The following is a 20,212-nucleotide window of genomic DNA, read 5'->3' as shown; positions in this document are numbered from 1 at the left end:
AACCAGTCCAACCCCCTTATTGTACGGATAAGGAAAGTGATTCTTTGATAGATGAGTTGACTTGCATAAGGCTGTCTAGGTCAGAGTTTTTCAACCTTTTTTGGGCAAAGGCACACTTGTTTCATGAAAAAAATCACGAGGCACACCACCATTAGAAAATGTTAAAAAATTTAACTCTGTGCCTATATTGACTATATATAAAGTAATTCTCTTGAATAGGAATCAAATAAACACAAAGAAAGTATTTTATAATTACTTTATTATGAAATATTAAGTAAACAAAATAGTGAAAAATTATAAAATTCTTGTCTTGTCTGCACCTACGGCACACCAGGCAACATCTCGCGGCACACAGCGGTTGAAAAACGCTGGTCTAGGGCATTCCTCTTAGAACTGGTACTAGAACTCTGTTCTCCTACTCCTACAATACTGCTCTTCCCATCAAGCCAACCCATGTCCAAGTGGAGAAGGCAGAGGAGAGTGTATGGAAGTATAAGCATCTCAAGATGTCATAAGTCCATCTTGAGAGGGTCAAGATCTCTAATATGCCTCAATAAAGCACATAAAAGTAGACAACTCTTTTTAAAAATATATATATTTTATTGATTTTTTACATAGAAGAAAGAAGAGGGATAGAGAGCTAGAAACATCAATGAGAGAGAAACATCAACCAGTTGCCTCCTGCACACCCCCTACCGGGGATATGCCTGCAACCAATGAACATGCCCTTGACCGGAATCAAACCTGGGACCCTTTAGTATGCAGACAGATGCTCTATCCACTGAGTCAAACTGGTTTTGGCAAGAATAGACCACTCTTGATAATACTTGACCCATTAAACAGACTACAGTGAAGTCAGATTATACAATAGTAATCAGATGTGTGGGCACAAGGCTGTTCTATGCTATTTACAAGGAATCCTGGAAACTCTGCTTTCTTAAGAGAAGGACCTGATTCACTTCTTCCTAGTTAATTTGTCAAAGCACAGCCATGCACAGCTCCTGGTCATTTGATTTCTTGGGTGGCATTGAATAGGAGCTATGTTAGCTTCAGTTACAAACAATTGTCAACATGATATTGGGGAAAAAACAAACCACACTTCAAAACCTGCCACCTGCTAAACCTGTGGAGCTGCCTGAGTTAGTAGTCAGGTCAGGAGAGGAGTAGCATCCAGCAACTTGTTTAGTCAGAATGAAAGGATGGGATACTCCTGATAAGGTGATCACCAATAATAAAGAAAACAAAGCTAACCTCTGAAACTCTGACTATTCTTCAAGTTCTGTCTTGTAGGAAAATGTAGAAGAGAAAATGAAGGGAGGAAATAGTACCTCACTGTGGGGATTGGGATGCCTCCTGGAAAAGGTCTTTCTGAAGGAGTCTCTAATCTCTCGCAGAAAGTAGGCACCAGCTCGGTGTTGGGAGAAGAGGAGTCATGGAGAAAATTCCCACACAAGGACAGAGTACACAGAGAGTAAAGTAAATATATCATTTGGAAACTCAGAAATAATTTTTAGTTATTTTTTCCTAGGTATAAGGAGGCTCTTCTCAAGAAAACATATATGAAAGTCAACCCATTCTTGCCCACCCCCGCCCTCCAGATGGGGAGTTTGTAGCTGCATATAATACATTTTCACACTTTTTTTTTTTTTAAGCAAGTACATATTAAAATGGAAAGATTAAGAAACTAAGAATCTGAAGACAAGGGTCCTGGGTGTGGCTCTTTAGCTTAGTAGGTATATAACCTCAAACAAGTCACAATCCACACCATTGATAAAATAAAGAAGTGTAGCTTCGCCAGTTGATCTCAAAGCTCTCTTTCAGATCTCGTGACCCAATGATAATATTATCTTCTCAAGAAGCTCAAACTATTTTTATGTTTTTCCCCTCTCTCTCTTTCTCAATGATTCCCCATACCTTATTTTAAGCAAATAACTAATAGGAAAATTAAAATGACTTGTATATGAAAAAAAAAAAATATTCCAGAGAGAGCCATCAGGCTCACTGCTCCACAAAATGTGAAAATAGTACATTGCTACAAACTCCATCCCAGTTAGATTTTGATTAGCCATTGACTACCTGAGTTTCCCTTTATCCCTTCCAGCCCATCCATGGTGATCACTATCAGGTTTCTCAAAGAAGATGCCATTTGTGGTGGGACAATGCTTTATTGTGCCAGACCATTCCTAGGTTCTACTCACACTAAATGCCATTAACTATCTCTCTCAGTCAGTGTGACCCTCACCACACCTACATTTTCAAGTGTCCCTAAGGAAGTGGCTCTAGTTACTAGCAACTGAAAACCTCATCATCAAAAATTATAGAAAGAAGAGATTATCACCCTTAAATCATTTGAGCCTGTTGTATCTCAGGAACTTATAGGAAAAGTTGATGGAAAAATAATTTGCAGCTCTTGGCTAAAATGGGTCTTGTACATGTTTAGATGCAACTGCAATTTCATCTGGCTGAACCATTCTATCACCATCTTCTCCCTACACTTCATCTCAGATAACCTAGAGCCGTGTTTTAGGTTTCCATTTGCTTCTCCCCACTATTTCATCCCCCCACCTCCGTCCTCTTACCTGGCATAATGTCCTGCAGGACTCTGTGGGCAAAAGAAACACTAAGCAGAACAGCAAAAACGTATGAGTCATTGTCTTCAACGCAGCTGCCTTTCTTGCTTCTGTAAAAATAAAGGCAAAGGCAAAAGGTTTCCAATCTGAAGCTTTCAAAACTCCATGCCATTGCAGATCCAGTCAGCCTATCAGATGGGGTTCTGTCCTTAGCGTTGTCTACTCAGAAGCCCCTGCCCCAGAGGTGGCTTCCCTGTGGTTTCCCATCCATTGACTTCCCCAGGAGGCTGCATGTGTGAGCGCCAGCTGGCACTGGGAGGTGTAAGCAATGGCTGAGATAACTTCCAGCCTCTGCTGCCGGCTTGCATGTGATGCATCATGTGGGAATGTCTCCAAAGGAAGCTACCTGCCCAGATGTGATGAATAGCAGCCCATGTCCAGGGAACGGGAAAGATGGCTCACTCTCTGGGTTAGGCAGGGCTGAGAAACATGTGGGTGGCTACGATGGAACGTGAGTTGGAATTCCTATGTGCAGACTCATCCTAGAAATACATTTTGAAGGAGATTAAGCACCAGCCTTGGCTTATTAGCCTCATTCCCACCTCACCCTGGAGCTGTGTTTCATACTTAGGTCACAACTTTTTTCTGCCAAAACTGATGTTGAAATGATTCCTTGGCACCTGGAAGAGTGGGATACACATGGTGGGCACACACTATATTCAATAAAGGAAGAGGGAAGGAGAGCAAGAGGAAGGTGGTTGGGAAGAGCTGACAATTTGCATCAGGTCTATTCTCTATAGAGGACTAACGTAAGCTAAAAACTTCAATTCTAAACTTTAATTATTTTAATTTTTTTCATCCTGAGTGAGATCTTCTTTGAAAGGCATTTGATGCTTCTTTGCTTTTATTATTATTTTTTTAACCTTCACCAGAGTGAGGATATTTTTCCCCATTGATTTTTAGAGAGAGTGAAAGGGAGAGTTGGGGAGAGAGACAGAGGAGAGAAAAATTTCAATGCCAGAGAAACACATTGATTGTTTGCCTCACACACACCTGGCTGAGAGTGAGGGTGTGTCGGGGGAGAGGACAAACCTGCAACCCAGGTATGTGCCCTTGACTGGAATCAAACTCAAGATCCTTTAGTGTATAGGTGAGGCTCAAACCACTGAACAACGCTGGCCAGGGCTCTGTTTCTTTGCTTTTAGATGGAAGAAGTCAGAAGACTTGGATGTCAATAAAGGCCAAAAGAGAATAATCTTTATCCCAACTGTGCATAATACCATATTTTCCGGCGTATAAGACGACCCCCTAATTTTACAGTTAAAACATAGGTTTAGGCCTATATTCGCTGTATAAGGCTACCCCCCACTTCAAAGAAAAGACTTACTTTGCGGTCAAGATCTGCAGGTAATTTTTGTGCAATTTTGGTCTTTTGCCCCCAATTTTCGGTTGACCTTTTTTCGTTTCAAACGTCATCTTATACGCCTGAAACTATAGCAAACAATGCCATTATTTTAAAGATTTAGGCAAAATGTATTTTTAAATCATGTTTCTTACATTGAAATACTTGTCTAGCTGAAATTCCATTGAAATCTAATGATTATTTGAAATATTTTGTATTATCTGATTCAGATCATTGTCAGTTTAGGTTTCTGAAGGTCTATAGCTCTTTAAGCAAAAGGATTACTTTGTTGATCATCACTTCTAAAGAATTTAGTAGCAACCCAAATGGCCATACAATTTTAAGTAAATCACAGCCATATTTACATCCTGTATTCTAATCTGTCTATTCAATGGATGGACTTCCCAGGTTACAACTCAGTCATCAAATGTGACTTAGCAGGATCATCACCAAATCAGTTACTGATTTGGGTAAAATAATCAAAGATGAAAACAAACAAACAAACAAACAAAACCTGATGGTGAATTTGTTGACACAATTCACATAAAATCTGAGCATGAGTCCATGTTTTTCTGAATTGCATGAACTTTATATTAAAATTCTCATCATACAGAATGTCCTTTCTCTTAGCTAAAACAAATTTTTAAAAATGATTTAAGAAATGATTCAAGACAACAAACTCAGAGTTAGCACTACTCAGCCCAAACTCAATAGATTTTTTTTTTAAGGAGGAGGCATTGAATTATTTTTGAAGTTGACAAATCAATATGAAAACAATTCTGTTTGCTTAAAATATTGTATTGGGAAAAATTATTTGCTTATTTTCTTGTCATTTGTTTTAAATTGTTACTATAGTTGAAGATTTAATTTTTAGTAAAATGCTTTTTGATTATTACTAAAATTATGTGTCTGCGTATGACAAAATAAGCACTTTGTGTTTTATGTGGTAATGATCTTCACCAGGCTGTGTAGAATGGCTTGTTTTGATAGTTATGCTGCTACCTAGGGCCCAGAATTTTCTAACATCTTTCTTTACAATCCAGGTCTACCTTCTCATAGAAGAACTGGGACTACAATTTAGAATGTTGTATTTCTCCAAGGTTCAGCACTAGTGTGACTCTAATAAGTAGAGCAATTTTAACATTTTTTCAATTCTTTTAACTAGAAAGAACCTTTTCTAAAGTTGACTTTTTTGTATCTTACTTATAAAACCGATTGCTCTTTAAAGAAAATGGCATAGTTTAATCTGAACTTAAATAGAACCATTTTTCTTACAGATTTGTTCACCTTAAGCCTTTCTCACATTCACTTTTTTCCCCCAACTCCTTGAAAACAGAGTGTTTAAATGAAACAAAAGGCTATGGTGGCAAAATAGATGCATAAGTCAAATATTGTGACCACTTCCTACCCTACCAGCCCCCAGAGCCTTCATCCCCGATTTGATGTGAAAAGCCATAGGTCTCTAGTGGTTCAGACCATCTTCCTTAGTCAGCCCATATCTTTCTGAAATGCAGGGGTAGCTGGAGTGTAACTTCCCTCTCAAACAAATGTTTGAATATGTTGGTTTCATGTAGCCCCAGCCAAAACATTCATTATAGACATCCACTCCAGAAAAGGCTAATTTCTAAAAAACATACAACTTGAAAAAACTCGATTCACACACACATAAGAAGAAGAAGAAGAAGAAGAAGAAGAAGAAGAAGAAGAAGAAGAAGAAGATTATATCAGCACTGAAATTTTGACAAGTAAAATGTGCCAAATACAAAATGTTGGGATTTTTAAAAAATTGGATTACACTCCCTCCTCCCTTATAAAAGTAGAAAGGAACAGCAAAGAGTACAATGGTCAGATTGCAAACAGCTATTTCCAACCATCCAACCTAGAATGCATTCTCCCATTCTCTGTTGTCTGCTTTCCAAATCTGAAAAAGGTGCTCGAGGTGTTCCTTTATATGTTTCTTCAACAAAGAGAAAGTGACCCCCTCATTTTCAAGCAGTGTCCTAACAGCTAGATATTAAATAAGGATGACTTCTCTTACTCCTTACCACCTTGAGAAGTCATAGTGTGGTGGGGCTTCTGAAGCACCCCCAGAGGATTGGGAACTTGGATAGGACTTGTTCCCTAGTGACCTGCAGACCCTAGGAGTCAAACTAGTGGAATAGAAATGATAAATAGTATTCCCAAGTTTCAGATTGAAAGCAAACAAACAATTCTCATCTTTGGATGCAATTTAATTTTTAAGTATTTCTTCCACCCTGTGTTGAAGTCCTCCGTCCCAAAACCATGTAATTGACTGGCCACTGGCACAGCTCATTAGCGAAAGACAGAATGGAGAGAAAGACAATACGTTGTTAGTGGACAGGAGAGGGCCTCCTCTCCCCCGGTTGCTGCTGGGACTAGAATTCTTCCTATATCCCAATAAAAGGAATTTTTCTAAGACTTGCACTGGAGAATGAGTGATTGTTTATTTGCATGGAATTAAACCCCTGAGTTTCCAAAGTCCCATTTCCTTTTGCCCAATCATGGAAGTGTCTCTGTGGTTTCAGTAAAGCTAAAATCAGAGCCAGTGTCCAGAGTTCTTTTCCATGTTGGAGAAGGGGTCCATTCCAGCATCAGGCTATTTTAACGTGTTGCCAACTGTACTGTCCATTAGTCCCTTCATGTGGGGTCCACAGGACCACTTGCCATGGAGGGAGCACAGGCAAATGCAAAGAAGCAGATGCAAAAGAGACCCATGAGCCAGGAGTATAAAGCAACCAGAGCAACAGGAAAGAGAATTCCTTTGTCTAGGACAGTGGTCGGCAAACTCATTAGTCAACAGAGCCAAATATCAACAGTACAACGACTGAGATTTCTCTTGAGAGCCAGAATTTTTAAACTTAAACTTCTAACGCCCCTTCAAAATAGACTTGCCCAGTCCGTGGTATTTTGTGGAAGAGCTACACTCAAGGAGCAGAAGAGCCACATGTGGCTCACAAGCTGTGGTTTGCCGACCACTGGTCTAGGAGATTATACATTCCCAAGTTTTCCGTGGGCTTGGAGTTGGCCATGCCTTTTCTGGCCAACCATCTCTGTCTCCAAGTTTGATTGACAGGCAAGTACCTTCCCCATGTCACCCCAACTTCACTGGGCATGTGTTTATCTTTCCTTTGCCCAGCCCCTTCCCCCAGCATTTTGCAGGAAGTAAGCTGGTGGTTCCCTGGGGAGTGCAAAGTTGCAGCTTCTTGGTGAAGCTGCCCAATGACATGCTTATAATGTTTGGCTTCCCCCTGTCCTCCTTTCCTATGAGTAATGACTAGTTAATCACAACTGTACACATTAAACCACACAAGCGACAGCAACCAGAGCAATTGTATAGAGTGATTTTGGAAAAAGCAAAAGCAAAACAAAAACTCTACAACTTGATCTCTTCAATCTTGATTAGAAAGAAATTATTGAAATAGCAATCATAGCCGAAACCGGTTTGGCTCAGTGTAGAGCGTCGGTCTGCGGACTGGAAGGTCCCAGATTCGATTCCGGTCAGGGGCATGTACCTTGGTTGCGGGCACATCCCTGGTAGGGGGTGTGCAGGAGGCAGTTGGTCCATGTTTCTCTCTCATCGACGTTTCTAGCTTTCTATCTCTCTCCCTTCCTCTCTGTAAAAAATCAATAAAATATATATTTTTTTTTTAAAGAGAAAGAAATAGCAATCACAGCATTCACAAACAAAGGTCAACAAAACTCCAGACAGAACTTTATCAGCCACCCAGGAGTATTTCAATCGCCAGTTTTGTCAGCAGACAGTCTGAGGCTACCACTTGCATAATTAGGTTTTGTAATGAATTCCTGAGGCATCCAGTGAGTTCAACAAAATGCTATCAAGGTTCCCAGACAGACTGTGGGAATACACATCAGATGATCTCAGGGGTGAAAGATTCCATAACGTCTATCATTTAACCATCCCACTGTTTCACTTCTAGTCAATGACCAGTCTCGTTTCTCCTGCCTGAATGCAGACATTATGGAAGGGAAGAGAATAAAACAAAGCTCTTGTTTGTTTACTGAGTGTCTGGCACTATGTGTACATTAGCTCTTCTAATGCCACTAAGTAATTCTGTACAACTGAAGTTACTTCTATAATTTTCTAAAATAAAGTTTACCCTGCCCAACCTCACAGGCACTGAGTGGCATATTTGTGATTTGAACCCAGGTTTGTGATGTTTTTCATTATGTCATATGGCTTTTCTAAAATAAGAAAAAGCTGATTTTTTAAATAGGGCTCATATTTTCAAAAAATTTTCACATATAACTTTTACCTTGACATCACAAAGTTTTATGAGATAGACAAGGAAGTTATCATTTTCCAATTTTTATCACAGAGGAAGTTATCCAACTAGTAAGTGACTTCCCCAAGGTCACACCCCAAGTTATTGGAAAACCTGACTTTCCTTGGATTCCTATCTAGAGCTCTTTTAACTACTGTTCTGTCCCCATCTTCAACCTTCATTTCTGTACTCACTGGAAATGTAAAATTACAGATTACCATGTCTAGGAAAAAAAAATACATTGTGTATTTTTGGGAGCATATATAGTGTCCCAAAAATGTGTGCACATACTTTGAATAATTATAAAGGCAGTATTTATTAAAATACATTTCATTTTCAAAATTGAGCTACGAGTTGTTAAAGTGTATATATGTTTAAAATTGTAGTAATCCCAGGTGAGTGCACAGTTAAACAGATTTTCCAGAGGTAACCTAACAGTAGAAAGTTAGGGGCTGACTTATGTCAACAGGCCAAATTCTTGGGAGCAAAGATGATTCTCCATGTTCCAAACCACACCCATAGAGCTACCTTCCCATGTGTTTAAGAAAACCCTCACTTTTCTCTGAAAGCCTAGTTTTTTTTAAACTTTAAAGCATTTTCATTGGTTCCCCTGAGCCTTGGCCAGTTCCTTAAAAGCCTTTTTTAAAATATATATATTTTATTGATGTTTTACAGAGAGGAAGTGAGAGGAGTAGAGAGAAGTATCAATGAGAGAGAAATATCAATCAACCACCTCCTGAACATCCCCTACTGGAGATGTGCCTGCAGCCAAGGTACATGCTCCTGACAGGAATGAAACCCAGAACCTCTCAGACCGCAGGCCGACACTCTATCCACTGAGCCAAACCGGTTTCGGCTACAAACTCTTTGAATTAGATAATTTCCTCTTTTGCATGCAGGTTTCAAGCAGTGCTGAGAAACGTCGATTCTTTACATCTGAGAGGGAAATAGCAATGAGCATGTGCAGATGGCACCCATGTTGGGCACTTGACAAAGTTGTCCCTGAGAATCACCCACCTCATGAGTCACCACCAAACCAAGAGAGAATCAAACCTGATAGTCAGAGGCATCCAGGACAAATTTAAATGACTATAAAAGCTTACAATATTTGGAAATGAACTTGAAAGAAGCAGGTAAGTCCTAACTATTGCAACACTGCAGCATTTTTGGAACTCTATCTTTTAGGAATCTTAAGTTCAGAAAAGCACAGCATATAAGCTTGCCAATGGAAGTTGCATATAAAGTAGCAAAGATATGAATATGAAAATAAAGTAGGTGCCAAATAATTAAAATAGATAGAAAAGAATGATGCATCTATATTTAAAAGTGCACAGCCTTGCCTCAGTTGGTTGGAGCATTGTCCAGTGCACCAAATGGTTGTGAGTTCGATTCCTGGTCAGAGCCCATATGCAGGTTATGGGTTAAATCCTCGGTTGGCTTGTATATAGCAGGCAAATGATTGATGTTTCTCTCCTTTTCCCTTGCCCTTTCTCTCTTTCTAAAATCTATAAAAACATATCCTCGAGTGAACATTTAAAAAATTGCATACATTAAAACAACATTTATGAAGAGTGTTGATAACATCTGTATGAGGTAGCAGTATATTGTATTATAATTTTGTAATATTAGTGGAAAAAACAGTCACTAAGATATGTGTAAGATAAATATACACATCCATATAAAAACATTGGTTGGATTTCTCAGGTAAGATGGTTGGTCAGAAATGAATCATAGAATATTTTTCTCAACACTGACAAAATGTTGAAAACCAGCAAAAATGTCACTAATTGCAACAGCATGAGAAAACGGGCAAGACTTAAGGGAATAACTTCAAAACTGTTGAAGAAAAGGAATTGAAAATGTTGAAGTGAAGTAGCTGTAGAAGCAGAGCACATCTCCTTCTAAATTTCATTCTCCTTTCCTCTTTCCTCTTTTAGTCAAACAATAGAGTAGAATTTTCCCCCACAAATCTCATTAATGCCACAAAATCTAAAGAGAAGCAAGTGTGAGAATCCTTTTATTTTTCCTCTTCTATCTAGAGAATTTTTCAACTTGATGTTGGAGACATACTGTGAATGGGGAAAGGAATGGAGACTGTCTCTCTCTCTCTCTGATGGAAATAAAGACTCCAGAATTGTCCTTAGTCAGAGAAACAAACCAGAGCTCAAGGACATCAGCTATTAGTAGACCACCCAGAAAAACTGAGTCAATCCTAAATCAAGGCACTTAACTGAATCTCAGGAACAGAGCTGAGGCCACCTCGACAGCCAACTTCTGCACATGCCTCTGATTTTCAGCTGGATTATTCCAATGGAAATCATGAGCAGATTAGGGAAGTGGGAGAGAATAGGAACATGGGGGTACGTATCCCCTCTTTTACCTCCATCCGTGGTCACCATCCCCAGTGACTGCTTTCTTCTGGGAATGGTTCCTGTTGGGCATTCTCTCTTTCAGGCCACAGTGTGAACCAGGATCTAGTGTTTCCCTCCTCTTGCTTCTTACAGTCTAGGAATAGACTCTTGCTAGCCCCCTGGTTCCCCATTATCTCCTGTTGGCTAGCCTGCACCTCCATAAAAATCTCTTTATTAAGTTCTCTTCAGTTTATTCTTCTCAGCTAAATCCCTTTCAAGAAATTATCAAGAATCAGTCTTGAAGGAAAACACAAAGGTGCAGAGCTTATGAAAGATGGCCAAAAGGCTAACATAAAAGGTAATATCACACACACACACACAATTAGTTCAAGCTATAGAACAAGTTACTATTGAATGATTTTTTAATTATACATGAACTTCAAGAAAAAAAAGTCAAAAATAACCAATTGAGATAAAACCTCAAAGATCAAAGTTATAATATATTATGAAATAAATAAATTAGGGACTTCGGGCAACTGAAGAGGCAACAGGGAAAGTATAACTCTAAAGGAAAGACGGGAGCCAATGAAGCAGGCATTCTGATAAGAAAGTAGAAAAGAATGCAAATAGAGAGGAGGTAGGTAATATTAATGGAGATGGAGGAAGATAATCTAAAGCAAGAACAATTACAGTCCCTGAAGAAGAGTGCACACTAAGTGTAGCCAAAATAAAGCAGTCATATTCAGATATGATGCAAGAACATCTCCCTGAAATTTAGAGGGTAGAAAAGGTCAATATCAAAGTAAAAGGCAAGTGTTAAAAGTGATGAAAGGAAAATGGAAAACAAAAACACAAGAGTGCTGAAACCTCATCTTTTTAGTAGGGAATACATCCACACTGCTTAAAATTAAGAATTTTTTTTTTAATATCATTGTCTCCATCTTCAATATATTTCACAATCTTTCTCTTAGGCATTAGAAAAGTCTAGAAAATAATAGACCTAGAGATTATTATGAAGGAGAAAAAAATCCCTTAGGTTTCACTTGTTTCTTTTTTCTCCACTTAATTTAAATAAAATTAGATTTATTAGATTGTATTTAAAATAACAAATGTAGTAGAATCAGCTCTTTATAATTGCATTACTTTCTACTTTTTTTATACCTATTAATAAATCTGTCATGTTCTTACTATAAGCAAACATACACAGAAAATATCTGAAAAAATATTTAATCATTAACAATGGTTCTTGCTATGTAGAAAAGTTGGGAATAATTTATTTTACTTCTATCTTTTAAAATTTATTCTCTCTTTAAATTATTTTATAATAAGCATGTATTATTTCTTCCAAAACAAAAGAGTGGTTTAAAAAGGAAGAAGTGAGCAAGAAATAGAATGGAACCAAATATGTTAACAGCAGATAATTCTAGAGGTAGAAATGGATAATTTGTTATTGTCATATTTATACTTGAGGTTTTTTTAATTTCCAAATATTTTTTTAAAAGAAATATGAATCTCACTGGAAATACATAAAAATGTTAGCAAATTGTCCAAAAGGATAAGATATTTTTTTCACATGTTCCTCTCTCTATAGTCTATCTATAATAATAAAAGCATAATATGCCAATAAGACCAGACAACCTTCTGGATGAAGCTGTGGCAGTGGGGGCCAAATCCCTTGCACAAATTTTGTTCATCATGCCTCTAGTTTTTCTAGAAATAATTAGATTTGCAATTAGAAAAACAAACATTTTTCACATTAGGTAGGGAGCATGTAATAAGACCTGGGTTCTTCCCCCGATTTTGTGACATTTGGTAAGATACTTAACTTCTCTGGGCTTTATTTCTTCATTCATTCACTCAAAAAATCATTGGCATACCTTGGACCTTTCTCATGAAATTAAAATTTATGCTTTAGAAGACAATGGTTATGAAGAAAAATAAAACATGGTCTGGCTCTTTAGGAAAATATAGTCTAATTGAGGAAAACAGATAACATAAATGGCATAATGTCACAGGTATCCTCCTTGAGGTATACGTAAGATACTTTAGAAATGTAAAGGGGTTTGGGGAAATATCACAAATAAGATGGCATTTGGTGAGAACATTGCTAGGACAGAAGGAAAAACAGTATTCCAGGCAGAGAAACAGAAGTTCCAGGGCAGGGAGTGTGAAACAGCCAGGTGTGTTCAGGGATGATTGAGAAGGTCACTAAGTTGGAGCAACAAGTGTGATAGGAGAGTGACAAAGCACATCACCTAAAGGTACACTGGTACACTGATGCCAAAGTGAGGCAGATTCTGTGTCAAGATAAAACAATAGGATTCTTCCAAGGAAAACAAGGATCCATCAAATGACAGCATTTCATTTTAGAAAGATTATTCAGCTAATAGTGCCAACAGAGGTCAGAAGGCAGAGACAAGATCCAGAAAGCCAGGGAAGATGCTATCCTTAGTCCAGGTGAACGACAATGAGGACTGGAACCACAGCAATGGTAGGGATGGATTCAGAAGATCTCATGACCAAAGGAGTAAGAGAAAGGGGTGAAGAGCAGGATAGTTAGTCTAGAGACTTATATATAAACTATATAAGAATAAGCAGAAGTTGCCGAGACTGGTTTGGCTCAGTGGATAGAGCGTAGGCCTGCGTACTGAAATGTCCCAGGTTCGATTTCGGTCAAGGGCATGTACCATGGTTGAGGGCACGTCCCCGGTAGTGGGTGTGCAAGAAGCGGCTGATCGATGATTCTCTCTCATAGATGTTTCTAACTCTCTATCCCTCTCTCTCCCTCTCTGTAAAAAAATCAATAAAATATATTTTTAAAAAAAGAATAAGCAGAAGTTTAGAGAATGAAGCATATGAGAAAAGGAAGCAGAGAAAAGGATGATATTGATGTCTCTAGACTAAGTATCTGTGTGAATTTGGAGAAAGGAAATACTGGAGAAGTAAGTATTGAAATGAAGAAAAATAAATGAGACAGTCAAGCTGATATTTAGGTTGCAGTTAGCCGGAAAAATTTATTTCAAGATTTATGTATTTCCATTAATGCAAATTTTCTCCCAGAGCACTTCTATCATTGTTCACATTTCAATGGACTCCAGCATTTTTTTTTTACTATTAAAATCTTCTCATTATCCATAACTGATAACCATGGAGCACATCGGGCTGCAATGCTTAATACTCTGCAAAAGCATCCCAGAGCTACATCACTGCATGAGTGAAGACTTAGAAGCAAAAGAGCCCATCATAAATATATATATATAATGGCTATAAGGTAACTGTTATCTGACAGTTCTTTGCATAAGAATAATTTCTGACCTGTATATGGCCATAAAATCATTAAATTTGAATATTTATGTAGCATACGTCCCCATAATTATGTTCATTGGTGAGTAATAACTCTATTCCATTTCACAAAATGAGAATATTAAAGTGAGAAAACTTAAATGGCTTCCCTCTGATGAGCACAGCAAGAAAGAGATTAATAATATGGACCTCTTGACTCAATGCCTTAATAACCAAACTATAATAAAGCATGCATATGTATTGAGCCAGACATACTTTTTATTAGACAGCAAATTGAAGTTCCAGATTACTTTTGAAATAGTTTATGATATTTTTGTGAACTTTGTCTCATTTGACATTCTCTCATTTATGTTACATATGTGAAAATAATTATTCATCACTCATATATATGAAAGAGCCATTAATAATTATTTCCTAATATAAATAGAAAAAGAAAAATACCCCCAAGTTGATATTCAAAAAACAAAAAAATAAAAACAATATAAAAACAAGGAACTATCTATTGCTTAAACTTGAAAGAAATTTTCCATCCAGATCAATGGAAAAAGGACACCATTTGTCCTTGGGGTCCTTACATTTCACATTCTTTCTTGTAGTTCATACCTTCTCCCTATATTCACTTTACTTCTTATTGGGCTGTATCCTTTCAAACTTCTTTTAGTGAAGACTTCTTGATGGCAAATTTTCTTAATCTTTGAATGTGTGAAAACATTGTTAATTTACTCTCATTCTAAATGTTAAATGAATAAGTGAATGGCCAAGGTGTCAATGTGTCTAAGCCAAAAACACTTTGCAATTTGGTTCTTGGGCAGGGAGAGACTTCTATACCATATAGGTTTTAAAATGATTTTTACGACATGAGATTCTAGGAGGACTGCAGTCATAGAGATCAAGACACCCAGGGTTGGGGTGAGAGAGACAAGGTTCTTAGGCACAACCAGCAGTTTGGAGGAGAGCTGGTCTTCTTTATATATATATATATATATATATATATATATATATATATATATATATATATGGTATATTTTTATTTATTTCATAGAGGAAGGGAGTGGGAGAGGTAGAAACATCAATGATGAGAGAGGACCATTGATTGGCTGCCTCTTGCACAACCCTCACTGGAGATCGTGCCCACAACTTGGGCATGTGTCCTGAACGGGAATCAACCATGACCTCCTGGTTCATAAGTCAGTGCTCAACCATTGAGCCACACTGGCCAGATGAAGCTGGCCTCTAGATCAATCTGTGCAGGAAGAATTGGCTCTAGCCTATACTTGGGACAAGTACACAAAGACCCTATGTGTAGCAGTACACATTTAACAATCATGAAACAGATGTAACTTTTTAGCACTCTAACAGTTAAATTTGCACTAGAGCCCTTATTTGATCCAATGATAGTAATTTTTCTCATGCAAGGTAACTCATTGACCATTGACGTCAATTTAAACTAGGTCTCTTTTGATCAATTCAGCATTTCCTCTTTCTTCTCGTCTTCCATTCTCTTCAGGAATGATGATATTCTGACATCAACACTAGGAGAGAGGCATGCAAAGATAGGCCTCCCTCTATGCTAGTTCCTGCTGAGATAGACAATCAATGCTGGCCTTTGGGCTTCAGGGCTTGGCCCCACTTGGCCCACACTGGAACATCTGTGCCCCAGTCTCCTCTCTACTAACCAGGTCCACAGAGATCACAGCAATTCTTTAACACCTCAATAAGCAAAGACTGTCTGGACCATGCCTAGTCTCTGCCACTTCCCAGGGGCCTGGAAAACTCATCCATCTTCATGCACTCTTTTTCCGCTCTCTTCCTGCTCTGATTCCTTCAGAAATCACAGAGTCTTTCTCTCTCCCGAAGTCCAGTTTTTGCTTCATGAAGCCCCATTCTCTTTTCAGAACCAGCTGGAAACACCATTCAGCCCTTGTGCATCAGTTTTATGCATTTCGTTTTCCCCACCAAAATCATCCAACTAACGCACAGAGACATCATGGTCATTGGTAACCCAATGCCCTAGAGGTGACAGGACCTCCTGTGGATGACTCAAGGAGGACTGGAAATTTGAGGTCCTGGGCATTAGGGACCATCACAAAAGGCTCTTTGCCCAAGCTTGTACAGAAGGAAGAGTGCCATTCTTTTCCAGTACAAGACATTTTAGACTGCATAGGACTTTCAGAATTATTGCCAGACCCTTGGCATGAGGCAGCCCCTTCAAAGGCAAGACAGCAATAGAATCTCCTGCAAGACTGTGGGAGTAGGAAGTAGAGTAACTCAGAGCCTAACTGATCCAGAGAATTTCTTTATGGATATGAGAAATTTTAAAGACCAGATGTGTTATGGAATTAAATGTATATCTGCTACATTAGGCCCAGGAATGCCCTTACTTAATGGTATTTATTAACATATATTATTTAATGCATAACAATTTGTAAGGCCCATGTAGAAAGGGGCAAACTTTTTATTTTTGTTATCAAATATATTTAATTTGTATTTTGCTATACACAACTTTCAAACTGACAAAGAATAATTCTCCACCATTCCATTCTTTTCAAACAATGACATGATTTAAAAGATTGCTATGGTAAGATGGCTCTGGCTATTTTGGCCAGATGTCCTCCAATTTAGGAGTTCACCTAAATTTTGGCCAGATGTCCTCCAATTTAGGAGTTCAGGACTCAATGTGCATTTCTGTTGGAGGAATTCATTGAACACCTATTATTATTATCATCATTATTATTACCTAGCTGTCCCCATACCCCATCTACACTTATCTGGAAAATAAGTGTAGATGGGGTATGGGGTCCTTTATCTTTTTGTTGTCAAAATTTAGGGGGCCCAGCTTGGGTCAGCTTCCTTCACCTAAGCCAGTCAGCAATGGCTGAGTGCACAGAACGCACTCAGCCATTGCTGACTGGCTTAGGTGAAGGAAGCTGACCCAAGCTGGGCCCCCTAAATTTTGACAACAAAAAGATAAAGGACCCACTCTCTTCTAGAAAAGCTGACAAGGACAGCATTGCATAGCAGCAATTTCCAACCTTGCACGTGAGGATTCCTAGGAAATCTTTATAAAAAATGACCAGTCTGGACTTTACTCTAGGCCCACTGGTGGTAAGGCCCAGACACTAAAATTTTCCCCTAAATCTTTGTATTTTGACTAGATTCATTACTACTGAAAAGTTGAAAGAGTGCAGTGAACATCTATATACCCCTAATTCTGACTAGGGATGAATGGGCTTTTTAAAAAACTCCCCAGGTGATATTAACTTGCAGAATTGAAAACAGCCCCAGATGCTGTAATATGTAATGGGAAACAACCCAAATACAGACAGGACAGACAGTACGAAATGAAGCAGATACACCCAGGACAGACATAAAAAGAGATCCTGTGACACGCAGGTTCCTATAGTGCATACCCTGAAATCATGATAATAAAATAATGTTTGGGGCTTAAATTAGTGTGATGTACCATCTTGTTCATGGAAATCAACAGATTCAGAAATGATATACACAAGCAAGAAGATTCTATAGCCTAACCCTTAAACAAAAATAAAACCAGGGGGTTTATTGGCTTAAAAGATGGAGAATATGTTAAGAGAAATACATTAAAACAAATACACACAAAGAAACAAACACATGAGGTCCCAAGAAAATAGGATTAAAGATAATGAGACAACATGCTTAGCTACAAATCCCAGCAACACAGGCGCTGTATCAAAAAGGGAGGGGGCAGGGCCACAGGCGTGCTCTGTCCAAGTGACAAGATATGTTTTGCTGCTGATAATGTAGTTTAGAATCAGCATGCTGATAATAAAAGGCAGGCAGAGTTTTAGTTGCTTCTATTTATTTAGCTACTAGAGGCCTGGTGCACAAAAATTTGTGCACTGTTGTGGGGTGGGGGTGGGGGGGTTCTTCAGCCCAGCCTGCCCCCTCTCAGAGTCAGGGAGCCCTCAGGGGATGTCCTATTGACAGCTTAGGGGAGTGGGCCGAAGCCACAGTCTGACCTTCCTTTGTGTGAGGCAACCTGGCGATCAGTAGAAGGCGATGCCCCTATCATGCCTCTGCTGCTGCCACTGCCTGCTGCGAGGCTGCCTGAGCCTCGGCTTCGCAGCCACTGTGGTTTGCCTAAGACTTGGCCCAGCCCTCATTGCCTGAGCCTTGGGCCCTTGCAATGGCAGCAGCCATTCACAGCTTGCCTGAGCCTTGGGTCAGCACTGGGCAGCAGCAGCCTCCATTGGAAGTTTGCCTGAGCCTCAGACAGCTGCTGTGACTTTGTCCAGAAGAACGTCAGGATGGCTGTCTGAGCATACTACCCTCTTATTAGTATAGATATTTAGAAATATTCTCCGTAGACCCTGCACCCCCTTATCATCTGGGCCCAGGGGAAATAATTCTACCCTCAGCCCCTGTGTCCTTGCTCCCAAGTCCAGTTTTGGGGAGACCAGGCTTGCAGCTGGTCTCATTATCTTTGCAGAAGAGTCTTGGTTTCTGTTTACAAATGTTCATTCATTTTGCAAAAATACAATGATGCAGTAACTCTATATTATGCAAATATTCTCAAAAAGGGATTTGGGGCTGTGTGATCTTAGAATACAATCCTCAAAGATACAAAATACAAGTTTTACAGTATTTTAAGGCTAATAATTTTCCCAGGAATATACTAGAAATCATGTCCCTGAGCTACAAATAAGTCAGTTTTCCCAAACTATAAGAGTCTGAGTGAACTTTGAAAGGGGGAATTCAGTAAACCAAAAATAATGTGAGATTAATTGAAGTCTCGCTCTTTTATCTTTAAGTTTAGTTTAGGGAGGAAAGCATATTGTATCAAAATTCAAAGAATAAAGACTTTTAAAACAAAGCCAGACTTTCAAAATTCACATACAACAAATAATCCTTCAGGAAAGGAAGGAATAGAGTTAAGTATCAATTACAACAGTATTTTAAAGAATAATATGAAAATATAGACATTTGGGCATTCTCTTCCCAGTACAAAGAATGACACAATACAGCCATGCTTATGAACCAAGAATAATGTCTCCAAACTACATTTCTTTAGAGAAAAAGCAATCTTTGAAAAATAATGTATAGGATCAAGAATTCTTAATGCCATAGAATAGTAGTTACAGAAAAATTCAAGGTATTTTTGTTTGTTTGTTTTGTTTTGTTTTTGGTGTGTGTGTGTGTGTGTGTGTGTGTGTGTGTGTGTGTGTGTGTGAAAGTGTAAAAATATCCCTCTGTGTTTAAGGAGACTGTAAGTCTGGTTCTGTCTTTGATAATAACTCAAAATTGTAGACAAAATATTCCAAAGTTTGATAAGAGAGAAACATTATTGTACAAAGAGTTCATTAACCTGCTTATTGGCACATCATTTTTAGATGATCACACACACACACAAAAAAATTCCTTCAAGGATTCCAATCTCCTGGACTCAGAGGAGCTAGGGTCAGAGGAGCAGAGAGTAATCAATGAAAACAAAAATATTTTAGCAGCACAGTGCACTGATTACATTCTATAAAGTGCCTCCAAGTTACCAAATCCTTGTTTAATATTTTTAATTCTTTATATGTTCTTAAACCCCAAGCTACAAAGCATTGCAACTGTAGAATCATAATTGGCTTCTCATTTCTGAAGTTCTTCTCCAAAGAACATCATCAGGAGAAGGAAGGCGTGGGACTACTCACTGTGGCCAACAACAAGTCACCAGCAACTCTGCCTCAATCCCTGGCAGCTGGAGTCAGGGGGTCAGTGCCTTTCCTTTGTCATATCTCACCACAAATCAGCAGGCTGGGTTCCTGTATCACCAAGCAGTCAATCCTGCCCCAAATGGCAGATCTCCATGCTGAAGTAGTCCGGATGGGCACTGCCCTGGCACAGGCAGCCAGCCCTGTATGCAGGGACCGCACAGCCTGACAGACCAGTCCTGCCTGGGAGAAGCTCCTGCCCTGGGAGGGGCACAGGGACCAAGAACGGATGAGTCACACACTGGGTGACACACCGACTCTCACAAACAGCAAAGGCTTCCCTTTTTGGCAAGCGATCCAGGCCTATGGTGGAGGTACTTGGCAGAGGCTATTAACATCCCTAGGAATCTGCCTGGACCTGAAAATGGAACACAGAAAACACCCGTGCTTATTGCTTGGAACTCTGTCTTTGCCTGGTGTCCTGGTCATTAGGATCTGATAGTATGGCTCTCTAATTGTTTCTGGCTGTCCCCAGTTCCAGGAGCAAGACAGCATCGCATTTCCTAATTCCCTTGTGATTGGATGGGGTCGTGTGGGTTGTGCTGCC

At 39.0% G+C, this 20,212-nt stretch overlaps 1 protein-coding gene across 12 annotated transcripts in view; it reads right to left on the bottom strand.

Moving 5' to 3' along the window:
- ADGRF2 (adhesion G protein-coupled receptor F2) overlaps positions 1–19,838 on the bottom strand; it is a 43,040-nt gene extending 23,202 nt beyond the window's left edge. For 3 of the 12 annotated variants that reach the window (XR_006739964.1, XR_006739963.1, XM_045572658.1), the window contains exon 1: positions 2,580–3,407. Coding sequence is in view for 8 of the 12 variants with exons in the window: in XM_045572658.1 (XP_045428614.1) it covers positions 2,580–2,742 (163 nt within the window). In the remaining 4 variants the exon portion in view is untranslated. The other 9 variants (XM_036413867.2, XM_045572659.1, XM_036413869.2 and 6 more) reach the window with 8 other exon arrangements.
- Between the last annotated feature and the right edge of the window lie 374 nt (positions 19,839–20,212).

The sequence above is a fragment of the Pipistrellus kuhlii genome, unplaced genomic scaffold (genome assembly GCF_014108245.1).
Source record: "Pipistrellus kuhlii isolate mPipKuh1 unplaced genomic scaffold, mPipKuh1.p scaffold_m20_p_5, whole genome shotgun sequence".
In the NCBI taxonomy this organism is placed as follows: domain Eukaryota; kingdom Metazoa; phylum Chordata; class Mammalia; order Chiroptera; family Vespertilionidae; genus Pipistrellus; species Pipistrellus kuhlii.
The sequence above is the reverse complement of the archived record's forward strand: the minus strand, read 5'-3'. Positions and strand labels throughout refer to the sequence as shown.